The sequence below is a fragment of the Passer montanus genome, unplaced genomic scaffold (genome assembly GCF_014805655.1).
Source record: "Passer montanus isolate IOZ18808 unplaced genomic scaffold, ASM1480565v1 scaffold24, whole genome shotgun sequence".
Classification (NCBI taxonomy): domain Eukaryota; kingdom Metazoa; phylum Chordata; class Aves; order Passeriformes; family Passeridae; genus Passer; species Passer montanus.
In genome coordinates, this window is record NW_024367037.1 from 10,194,614 (window position 1) to 10,207,527 (window position 12,914).

At 35.5% G+C, this 12,914-nt stretch overlaps 1 protein-coding gene across 1 annotated transcript in view; it reads right to left on the minus strand.

The window, feature by feature from the left end:
* Positions 1 to 9,012: 9,012 nt before the first annotated feature.
* CCDC102B (coiled-coil domain containing 102B) overlaps positions 9,013 to 12,914 on the minus strand; it is a 41,698-nt gene continuing 37,796 nt past the window's right edge. Inside the window, exon 5 of the mRNA XM_039711072.1 lies at positions 9,013 to 9,171. Coding sequence (XP_039567006.1) covers positions 9,013 to 9,171 — 159 coding nt within the window. The remainder of the gene's footprint in view (positions 9,172 to 12,914) is intronic.

The window sequence follows — 12,914 nt, forward strand, 5'->3', positions numbered from 1 at the left end:
AAAAAAAGGAAAATTCCTGACCTTCTATCAGCAGCAATAATGTTAAGAAAATATTTTAGGAATTATGAAAATGGAGAAAAAAAAAGAGAATTCAAGATCGGAATTTTATCTCATTACAGATTTTGGGAACAATTTGAAAACATATTCAAGTCTGAAAATAGGGCAGAAGAAAGTCAAACCAATTTCACATGCATATATTCTGGGGTAGGGTTTACTGCGTTATTTCATAAGGGAAATATATAAAATATTATATCACATGAGTAGTATAATTATCTTTTTACAAGGGGGAAAAATAGATCTTAAAATCTGGCAGTACTTTTATAAAGATAACTAAGAGAAGCCAAATAGGATATGAGGAACAACTTGCAGAAATTATAAAAACTATTATTAATCCTTTTTCTAACAAATCAACAGCAAAAAAACCTCATACTCTATTGACAATTACATAAACAATATCAAAAATTAAGGAAACAAGAAAGCTACTTGAGTTTTCTCTCTATTCATATGGGAGAAAAATGGAAATAAGTATTTCTGTGCCAATATTATATATATTTATATGGGTTACATCACAGGATCTGTCTCAAACTGAACATTGTCATAAATCAACGAGAAAAAACGGGTAATTAAAAAGTCCTGGGATGACATATCAGGCATTAAAGAATTCAAAAAGCCTAGGAAACAGCTAGGACACAAGGAAACACAAGTACAATTTTTAAAATGCTTCAAGAGTGTATAAGCAAGCCCAGAAAGAACTGATATTGGTATTACCTATTACAAATAAGATGAGGCATGGGAAAATATGATTTAATGAGGAAGAATCAAAACAATTTTTATTCAAAAAATCGTAGGTCTTTCTAACTTATGCCATTTTTCTGAATGAGTCAATGAACTGATTTTCCTAGATCAGAGGTCTAGGCAGGCCTTCAAATGGCATTTAATAAAGATCTTCTACAATAATTCTTAGAGAAACTTAGCTGACATAAAAAAAGGCCCTACATACAGGAATACCTAGTTACTAAATTAGGGAAAATATAAGTGAGAAGGATTCTGAGAGAAACTTAGCTGACATAAAAAAAGCCCTACGTACAGGAATACTTAGTTACTAAATTAGGGAAAATATAAGTGAGAAGGGAAAGAAGAAAGGAATAATTGAGCAGTTTCCACAGTGTTGGAAGATTATATCAGGGATGGTACTATGAAAGAAGGAACTGAATTAATTTTCTGTTTCAGTATAATGAAAATATAAAAGTAGATGTAAAGAAAATAGTGTAAATATTTTACTAAAGTGCAGCTAAATTTATAATTTTTCATGAAAGGGCACAGTGGATGTTTAAAATTAACATGTGCTCCAAAATAATTTATAAAAATTACCAAAAAAAATATTTAGTAAGAAGCATTAGAGTTGAAAAACACTGATCTCATTCTGGAAACTTCTAAGACATGAATTGCTAAGAGCCCATGACAGTTCTCTGAGACAGCATTCCTGTGCTGTTCTTAGTAAGTATTCTATACACACCCATTTTTGGCCAATGTCAGAAATGGGATATAGGGCTAGGTGAATTTTATTCTGATGGCATGCAAATACTGTCATGTAATTCTGCAAAAATAAAAAAGTTAACTGGTTTTTTTAAAGCAAGCTTTCCCAGCTTGCTTTAAAAAAAGCAAGCTTTATACTACTGCTTTATACTACTCCAACCCTGCTTATATAATAAACAGAGAGGGAGGTAGTGCAATAGAGTTGGGAAATGACAGAACAATACTAAATATGTGTCCTTAAATGAAATAAAAGTATTGATCTAAAAAGAAAGAATAAATATAGAATAGCTAGTTACACACATGCATCAAAAAACTTATAGTTTTTATGTTTTTCAACATCATGATAAAATGTGTAATTAAAAATATTTATAAGAGTTTTGAAATATATATCATTACAATTTACAGGCCCATTCAAGAAGTTAGAAAATGGGTGATAAAATAATAAAATTAAATTAAAAATTTGAAGCATATTAATGCTCTTAAAGTTATACCACTAGTCACATGCAAATGAAAGATTAATTTATAAATCTGTTCTTGGACTTTGAGATTTTCTTGTCAGGAAATCTAAATTTAATATCTTTGAAACTGGAAACAAATTGATGACAAAAGTACAGTGCTGAGTGTTGATCCATAACAGTTTGTAGTCCAGTAATTTTTTTCCCTGTCTTTTATTAAATATCAGCATAATTTGCTAGAGGAAACATATCTGCAAAACTCTATTTTTTATAGTTTTAGCTCTACAATTTAGTCAATTTTCTAAGGAATTGAAATGAGCATTTCACCAGAAAGTAATTAGAAAACAAACACATAAAAACAACAGTACTCCATGTTGTAATTCTGACGAAATATATTGTGTTTTAGAAATCCATTAAGGGAGCAAACTGTGCATCCTGTACTGTTTTATCATTGCAACAACCAGCCCCAGCGGTTTTTGTTGAAACAAATTTTTTCTCCACTGGATGAACAGTGCTAGATGAATATCAAAGGGTTTAACCATATTCCCATAATAACATCTCTTTTCGAGTTTTGTTCTGATGAAGAGTAAAAAAATAAATAGAACTCAGTCCAAGAGATCCATGACACAAAACTGGGAATGAAACATGTGGCAATTAATATAACCCCTAAGTATTTAAATTCCTCTCTTATTATCCAGGCAAATCATAAAACTCCTTCTCCGTACTTCTCAAAACACATCTGGCACTGCCCAGGCATTCAGAAAGTGTGCAGGCAGATCACTGCACACTCTGGTTGTGCTCACTGCTCACAATGAAGCAGTTTGCAACTCCTTCCACATTTGGCCCTACTCACACCCCTAATCTGGCACAGCAGAAATTGGTAAACAGAGCAGAGCAGCAAAAGTTAACATAAACATGACAAAACATAAACACAGGAGTCAAGCTTTTTCCTGCTCCTGTGGCCCTTAATCCACACGTCATTAGGCCATCCCAAAAACTGTCAATGCTCCAGCCATATCTACTCTCTCAGGGCTTAGAGCAAGGACTGTTAATACCTCAAGCAGATCTTCCCACATGGTTTCCCTTTAAAAGAATTAATGTGCACAAAATCACTCTGAATTAAAGCAATACCAATTCAAACAGGGATGATGAAAGAATTTGCCTTAAAGCCACATTATATCTTTTAACCAATATGTAAAGGTATGTTTATGCAGCTGCAGCAGTTTTCATCTTATCTTGCTCCATTTATTTTTCTTGACTACTTCTTAAATTTGATTTTTCAACTCTACTTACAAAAAACATTTTAATTAATAACTTGCGATACATTTCTGTGCAGTTCAGAGTAATAAGGCTGTCTCTCATCAAAAGAGTGCTACTGTAGTGGTCTAGCCTTTATTAAAAACTAAGTCTGGAAGTGAGTACAGTTGTATCATAACATCCTTATAGATGTGCAGAGACAGAGGATCTTCATTTTGGAATTTTTGTTAATTTGATTTTTCTTGATCTTAAAAAAAAAGGGGAATGATTGCAAATTGATTTTCTTATCAACTAAAAAGATAGATTTAGGGAGCAGCAATTTGCTGTTATGGACTTTACTATCTTTGTTTTGGTTTTTTAGTTAAAGTAAGGAAGAATGTCATTCAGACTGTTTCTATTCCCACACCAAAACTTTGGATCCATAACAATTAGAATTTACACAGTGATACTGTTAGGAAGACTTTATGGCTATAGCAGACGAATTATTTTTTGCATATAGGAAAACCATCATTAAATACCTCATATAATTAGGAAGAAGAAATATCCCTTTCACTTCTAAGGGAAGAAAGGAAATGGTCTAAGGGAAAGGAGGCAGTGGATAATGTTTCTATATTTTAAAAATACAAGGAAAACTAATCTCATTGAAGATGCATCATTAAAAGTAACTTTTGCCTGTGAAATGTGAGGAACACACCCGCCTCTGAAACTATGATGGGATGACCTTGGCTGAATTCCAGATGCCCACCCAGCTGCTCTCTCACACCTCTCTTCTACATGACAGGAGTGGAAAGGAAGATAGAAGGTTTCATAAAACTTCTGAGATAAAGAGGAAAATGTGTTACCCATTATACATAGAGTAGAATGGTTAAAAACAAAGACAAAACTAAAATAACCTTCCTTCCTTCCTTCCTTCCTTCCTTCCTTCCTTCCTTCCTTCCTTCCTTCCTTCCTTCCTTCCTTCCTCCCTTCCTCCCTTCCTCCCTTCCTCCCTTCCTCCCTTCCTCCCTTCCTCCCTTCCTCCCTTCTTTCTCACCCTTCCTTCCTTCTCACCTTTCCTTCTCACCCTTCCTCTCAGGCTCAACATCACTTCTTTACTCATTTTCTCCACTATCTCTTCTATCTGTGCACAGAAGGGGAATGTCAGGATACAGCTTCTCCCTGCTTCTCTTTCCTCCTCGTGCTGTTCCGCTGTATCAGAGTGAGGGGTGTCACTCCCATGGGATACAATCCTTCACAAACTGCTCAAGCATGGCTTCTTCTTGCAGGCCACAGTTCTTCAAGGACTGGTTGAGGATGGGAGCTTTCCATGCGGTGAGGCTTTTAAGAGAGACTGTTCCAGAATGGGTCCCCTAGGTGTAGGAGTGTAGGAGAGTGCCCCCTAATGACAGAGTGGCAAAGCTAGCCTTTGTCCCCCAAAAAAAGGAAAGAAGCCCAGAAGTTTCTCTCAATGATTAGGTGAAAGGCCCCCTCATAGGACCCCAGAGGCTTCACTAAAACTCGGGGTCACCTAATTGGATAGAAGCCAAAAAGTTTCGCCTGGTCCATCAGGTAGAAAAGGGGAGGACAAAAGAACTAAGAGGCTTTTGTGAAGGTGTTTATACCAGGCGCAGACCGCTGTACCTGGCTCAGATTTTCTGTTTGTTATTTTGCCTTTTCTTAAACCTTTTTGTTTCTAACACTGCAGCAGAAGCCATCCTGCTCATTATTTGCCTCCAAAGGTAATAGCTAAGCTATCCTTGGGTGTGCTAGGTTCCCTTTTGAGGGCTCATAACACTTGGCCCGAGAAAAAAGAACCTAGCACCTAGGGTCTGAGATTCCTGCCAGGAGCCTGCTCCTGCATGTGCTCTCACAGGCTGCGCTTTCCTTCAGAGCACAGGGTTCAGCAGAGGCTCATGCCTGGGAAGTAAGATGGCCATTTGCTCCACCACGGACCTCCACAGGCTGCATGGGCACAGCTCCCTCACCTTGCTCTGCACCATGGACTGCAGGGGAATCCATGCTCTGGCTCCCAGAGAACCTCCTCCCCTTCCTGCTTCAATGACCTTGGTGTCCGCAGGGTTGGTTCCCTCACATTGGCTCAACTTTGGCCAGAGAGTTTCCTTTGGAGCCACTTGGAGCTGCTTGTGTCTAGGGGAGTTCCTAAGCTCTTCTCACAAAGCCCATGGATATACGGATTTTTTTGCTAACAACATGATAACATTATCATATTCCAGATAGAAATCAAACTTAAAATAAAAATAATTTCATGCATCCACAAGTTGCACAGTTCAATATTCCAGTCCACTGCAAAACATATTCCATTAATTTAATATTTCATAGCCAGCTATTTACCATAATCATTAGAGATAATACAAAAGAATAGTGAATATTCCTCAAAATTAATTTTAAAGTTTGTTTCAAGGTCATATTCACAGATGAAAAAGAAAATATTTTTCCATAAACATCATGTTTTTGGTATTGATTTATACCATCAACAAAGTGAGTTTTTTCATGCTATCCCTTCCTAGATGAACCAGTTAGATCCATTTAATATTTATTACCAAGATATCAGTCAAATAATATATCCATTAATTTAAATGGTATTTTCCATTTCAAGAAGTACAATCAATAAAACTGCACAGCAACAATGTCTGATCCCAATTGTTTCATCAATTCTGCTCATCTTGTACCACAGAACTTAACCTTTTAAAACTGCATGGGGAAACATTTTAAACCAACATACTGCCAGCTAAAAATAATATTAAGGACTCACACTTTTTGAAAGACATAATTAATATTACATTTTCTATTCAGAACTTCAGTCTATGTGGCTTATTACTATGAATGGCAAGAGATTGCACAAATTCTGTATCCTATGGAGGTATGCATACATATTAAAGAGGAAGATAGCTGTCAGCATGAAACGTAAGGATTTAATTTTTGTGTATTGCTACCATGTTTTTAATACTACTAAAATCATTACTAAATAAAAAATGTTGCCATTGTTTGCTTGTGTCCTCACAAGTGCAAATCAGCCTTATATCAATTAATAACACTGAATATTGTTTCAAACTACTACAATGGATTATGCAAATAATCTCTGAAATAGGAGTTTTGGAAAAAAAAAGTAGGACACTAGGCAACTGTGTTTTGCTTCGGCATTCATTCTACAAAAATTAGATGCATGTCTTGTGTCTACTTGTTAAATAAAGCCATAATCATACACATAAAGATGCACAAAGACCTTTAAATCGTTGTAGTTTCAATTTTTGCTGACCTAGACATCTAACGAACACCCACATTACAGCAGTCATTCTTTTATACTACTCCAACCCTGCTTATAATGTTATTTTATTTGAACTTGAAGCTACCATCCCAGAAATAAAAGGGTCTTGAACCAGAAGTAAAAGCAATTGTTTTCAGGTTATTTATGGTATTAGAAAAAATCAGAAACAGTCTCAGAATTTAGCAAGGTTCAACAGTGACATTAGGATGTGTCTACAAAGAAGAAGACAGGTTCCATCTAAATTGAGTTAGGCTGGAATCCTTGAAAAAGGGACTCTCTTAACACCTGTTTTGCATTTAACAGCAGCAGCAAGGTTAATTTTCTCATTAAGGGTTTGCCACAGCACTTTAATCCTCTTGCTCTTTAATTTTACTCATGTTGTCAATGGGTGTTTGGTGTCACAGAAGAGCGTTTTTGGTGGTACCACTCGCTCTCTGCAGCCAGAGGCCAGGAGCCGTGGACACAGTGAGAGGAATGCTTAGGATACTATGGCAAGGAGAGGTGGCTGGAGGTGCTGCTGAAGACTGCAAGAGACCTCAGCCTTGGCAATGATGCAGGGCATGGCTCCCAGCCTAAATGGAGAAACACATCACGTGCTCAATTCACAGCTCTGGTGGGAAAATGCTCCCATCAAGGTCTTGCTGTCCCCTCTGAGGCTGGGGCAGGCAGACGCCATATCCTTGCCTGTAGGTGGGATCAAGAGGTTCTGTCATTAAGCTGAAAGAAGGGACCAACAAGAACTTTGTGAAATTTAGCAGAGACGAAGTCCTACACCTGTGAAAGAAGAGTGCCTTGCAATGACATGGTGATGATTGTTTTCCAAAGCAGCTGTTGCTTAGAGATTGGCTGGGTAATCAATCTGCTTGTGGTGTTGATCACTTCTTCATCACTTATTTTTCTTTTTTCCCCCTTCCCAGTTATTAATCAGTCTTTATCTCAATCCACAAGTTTTTTTTTTCTCAATTTTGCCCCTATAATTCTGTCCCCCAAGCCACTGCTGGGGAGTGAATGAGGCTGGGTGGGAGCTTATCTGCCAGCTGTGGTCAAGCCATCACAAACACACTGCCCAGAGTAGGTCACGCAGACCTGGATGTTTTTGAGACCTCACTAGACAAAACCTTGAATAACTCAGTCTGACTTGGGAGCTGGTCTTGATTTGAGCAGAAGGTAGGACTGGAGATCTCACGAGGTCCATTCCAGTCTGACTCATCCTGTGATTCCATGTTTTGCAGTTAATATAAATCCAATATAGGGGTGCTTTACTAACGGAGAGAGCTGATCACACATATCTAATAGTCTATGCAACTTACTGTTTTTTAAAAGAAAACCAAACACATAAACAAGCCAGCACAGACATATAAGTAAAAAATATTTGAAATATAGCAATATGCCTAAGCAGATGAACCTCTTTCTGGCCATATCTCCAACCTCAGGCTACTTGTGTTACAAATAAATCAAGAAAATACTTAATGTGATATGGTATGATGTGATATGTATAGGTTATCATAAAATAAATAGTAGTAAAGAAAAGTTAAAACCTGTTGCATGTTATGTGAAATATGTTAGAAAGGTGGGCTTATATGTATGAGCTTCCATTTGCTATTTCTCAGTCATGATGGAAACAGAAAAATCATATGATTAAATTTAGCAGCAGACATCAAGTATAAAACCTCTCTCTCAGTCTTTCCCAAGAGAAATTACCTAGTTACTAAACCCTAAATCTAGTTACTTAGAATGTCATTATTCAACAGCAAATGCACATAAATTAGATTAAATTATTTGTTATTTGGGAAAAAAAAAAGTTACTGTTTCTCATTACACAACTCATAGCACCAGGTATGTACATTTAGAGATTGATTGGTGGGTTTGGGGGCTTTTTGCTTTCTCTTTTTCAAACTTTCAGTGTCTCAATGAAAGTGGCAGCCTTCTGGCTCAGCTATGGGTCTTTGAACAAATTGTCATTTTCAGCAGGACAATAAATGAACAGGTCTTCAGAGGCACAAAAAAAAAAAATAAGGACTAGGCACTTCTTTCAGTTCTCCCTCTCCTAAGAAGAGATTTGATGTTCAACAAGACAGGGAAATTATTTGTCTCACAGTTATTTTTCTGCTTTGACCTTCATCAGGACTCTGTATCTTGCAAAGCTTACTTAATCTCTTCTGTTCCTCCCAGTTTTCACTTTTGTTTCCTAGTCTTGTTATACTTGTCATTTCTCCCTGCACCTCTTAAAAATGAACAGAAAATATTTTCTATTTCTGTGCCCTACAGAAACTCTAAGCCACTGAGGTCCAATTGCTCAAGTCTGGGATGCAGTAAAGGCTGCTTTGTCTTGTATAATATTTCCTTTATGGACACTTACTGGCATTTTGAAATAGTAATTTTGGGTATGAATGCTCCCCAAATAATCCAACTAAATAATACTACTAAACTAAGTAAAAATAAGTTTCTTTTTAAGCAAAAGCCTTCTTCGTGCATTTTAATGATCACAACTGAATTTAGTTAGTGTTGCTTTATTTTTTGTTTCATCTCCAGAAGTTCCTGAATTTCTTTTACCTGCATTTTGAGTTTTCTGGTCTCTTCTTCCAAACTTTGTTTTTCTGCTTCTAGTCGCTCTCTCTTTCCCCATTCAGAGGCATTCTCACACCGCATTCTTTCCATCTGGGATGGTTGAGGGTAAGAGGAAGAATAACCAAAAAAGAAAGAAAAAGAAAGACAAATAATCTGATTAAAACACCCTGGTTTTCACTGGGTGAGGCTAATGGCTTCATCTCAGAGTAAGGTCGGCACCTTAGAAATCAGCCCAAGGTGTAAGCTTTCCATGTGTCATAAAGTTAAATATTTTAATTTGAAAATAACAAAACCAGTCAATTTTTCATAAAATGGACCTGCAAAAAAGTAAAGAATAGATAATTTTTATACAGTAACTGCAACAAAATCCTATTATTTTCCTGCTATTTCTAGAAAAATAGTATTAAAATAATAATAAAATGTTTTAAATAAAACTGAGACTGATTTTGCCTTGACAATGTCAAAGTTCACCTTTTGTTCTCCAAAAGACAAAAATCAGCATGTTTTTATTCTGTTTAAAACTAGTAGGATTGTAATAAATGTTTATTAAATTGAAGAAGTTCTAAAGTATACCTTCTGTACTACATAGTTATAATCAGAGGAAAGATTTTTAATTTTTCATGGTAATCTCTTTCTTGTGGTCATGATTAATAGTCTTAAGCAAAATAATATCTTTTATAGCCAATGCTGTAACCTTAGTTTAGGATAATTTTATGAGTTTGTTAATCAAATCCTCATATAGGACAAATTAAATATATCAACAAAAAGACACATTACTAAGTCACATAGAGTAATTATCAAAGAACTGATTTATTCTTCAGAGACAACTAGATAGAGGTTTTTGTCAAGACTGCATGAAATACTTCTCAGACTTCAAATGAAAAAATTGTAAATTGAATTTTTGTTTATAACACAAACCAGGTACTTATCAGGTAGTAATGGAAATTTATCAGAAGATTATTATCGGCAAGTACTTACTGTTAACAAGTTATTATTAACTGTTCTTAACAGGAGATTAAAAGAGATTAACATAGATTAAAAACTGTAAAAATAAAAGGCTCCAGTTCTTTTAATTGAGGTGAAAAAAAAGAAAATAATTGCTAATATGTTTTTAAAGGTTAAAATATTAAGATCTTTTTACAAATTTCAGTTCTGTGAGAACTAAAATAGATGGTTTGATAAAAATGGTGACTGAAAACATTGTAAGATACTTCTTCATTGAAGAAACAGGATATCTGTGCCACCAAGGCTTTAGAAAGAGCCATAGAGGTGCTCTTTTTCAGTTCTATTGGTTATTTTTATTCTAAAATCAATTTTTGGCAAATAATGAAAAGGTTCTGAATACAGAGCAAAGAGAACGATCTGTTACAGCATAAAAGAAACATTTTTGATCCTGTGAATAGTAACGTCATTCTCTAGCTAAATCAAATTGCAAACTTGTCGGTTCCCACCTTATTTCTGAGTTAATAGAAACAACTAGAAACCGAATAAAGTTAAAGAAGCTCATTCAGATTATGAGAGGACTGCAAAAGTGATTGTTCCACTCTGCTCTGTGTTGGTGTTGCCTCACCTCGAGCACTGTCTGCAGTTTTGGGCACAGGTCAAAGTATTAGAGTGGATCCGGAGTGATAGACTATAAGTTGCTAACCCCAATGCACAAGTAAATGTTTGATGCTCCCATGTTCCCAGTGAGGTCTTGAAAATCTATCCACTGAATTTCTGTACAATAGTTGGAAATTAAGGAATCACATGCCCCTATTTAGCAGCAAATATTATTTCTTTCCCACCAAATTTATGCAAGTTGTTTGAATACTTTCTACTGGACTAAAATCACAAGCCCCATATTTTTTCCTAAATAAATGTGCGGGCATATTTATTATTACAAGTATCCATGAAAGTTCCAGAACATGAGAAACCCGGTCTTCTTGCAAAGCACCTGACAAAATACACAGCTGAAATTCTAAGCCTGAAAGTTCACCTTTTCACAGTGTTGACACTAATCAATAAAAATTCATTTTGTCAGACATCAAATCCAGAGAAATGACAAAACCATCCAAGGTTGAATTTCAGTCAAGAAATTAAGCAGAATATGACTATCACATGAAGATCTGATGTCAAAGATAAATTTATTTACCTACGTCTGTAAAATTTCAATTCATTGCAGCCAAGATGCAACTATGATAAATTTACATATTTAACGGTCCTGATCTCAGCTGGGATAGGAGTTCATTTTCTTCCTACTAGATGGTACAGTACTATGTTCTGAATTTAGTATGAGAATATTCTTGATAACAAAGGGAAATTTTCATTGTTACTGAGCAATGCTTACACTAAGTCAAGGCGTTTTCAGCTTCTCATACTGCCCTGTGAGCAAGGAGGCTCAGCCTGCACAAGAATCGGGTAGTGGACAGCTAACCCAAAGCAGCCACAGGGATATTCCATTCTATACAATGCTCTTGTGTGAAATGCCACAATTCTGATTTATGAAGAAAAGTGAAAGCTTAAGAAAAAATTTGCGACATAAAAAAATCTTGAGGTCTTTCATTTTCCTTTAAAATGTGAATGTTTCCCCTCCATAAAATATCTGTGCAGACTTGCACTGAATTTTACTTTTCAATAGGAAGACAAGAATAATGGTGGAAGCATAGAATGAGGTCAAGGTAGTGTCAATGAACTGGATAATTGCAAAGGTGAATGGGGGAAATGAAGTACAGTGTACTGACCTTTTGAAACTGGATAATTACATCTTAGAGCTAACCTACACCACTTTATGAATAACATGAAAGGCAGAACCCTGAAAAAAAAACAGACACAGAAAAAGCAACTCCACCTTGTACAGTTCATTAGCAGGAAAATCTTAATGCTCTTGTTTAGTTTAAGGCAATATAACAGTGGTTTAGGTTCCAAAAGTTTTATTGAAACAAGATTTTTCTCCTTCCCCTTAGTTAAGAAAAGATACAGCAGGATGAAGGGCAACAATTAAGGTGCAATGAATGCAAAAAGAAAGATGATGAAGATGAAATATGGCAGTCAACATGATTTTAGGCAGTAAACAGAAGAAATTCCATGCACCCTTCAGCTTTTGTTTTTTTAAATGCAAAGATTTGTTAGCTTTCTATAAAACTATAAAACTTGGAAAGTGTATTTAGAGACCTATGATCTTCATCTTTTTAAAAGAAGTTTTTAAGATAAAGTTGGACAGAACACAAGCATTATGTCAAAAAAGCCCTGTAGTTTTGATCTGATCTGACTTGATGTCAGAAATAAAAAACTGCCAAGCCAACCAGAAATTCTCCCTGTAAAATTTTTCTTGTACAAAACTGTCATTTTCTTTACCAAAAGCATGTTCTGTGAAAGATTATCTGCATATCTCAAATAAAAGCTGATTTGACAGAGAATAGAAGAGTTTTATTTAGGTTTGTTTTTTTTTTCATTTCCAATCGGAATCTTACACAATCAGAGCAAATCATTAGTTTATAATACTATCTGTCTTTATACTCAGAACCTACAGGGAATCTGAATGAGGCATACAAACTTGTGACCCAGAGAGGGAAGAATTCCTGTTTGATATAGTGACCTCGGGTAGCCTCACTCAAGTACAAATGTAAAACATTTTTTTTTCCTTTAAAATGACAATGCAGGGCTTTTTTTTATGTTGCAAAGCAAGATAAATGGTGCTTCAGTTTGTGCAGATCAAAAATTAAAATTTAAAATCAATATGCTATTTTTTTTCCCTTAAAATGACAATGCAGGGCTTTTTTTTATGTTGCAAAGCAAGATAAATGAACACATCTTTTCTGGATTCTTGATTCCACATTGTATTGTGCATAGAG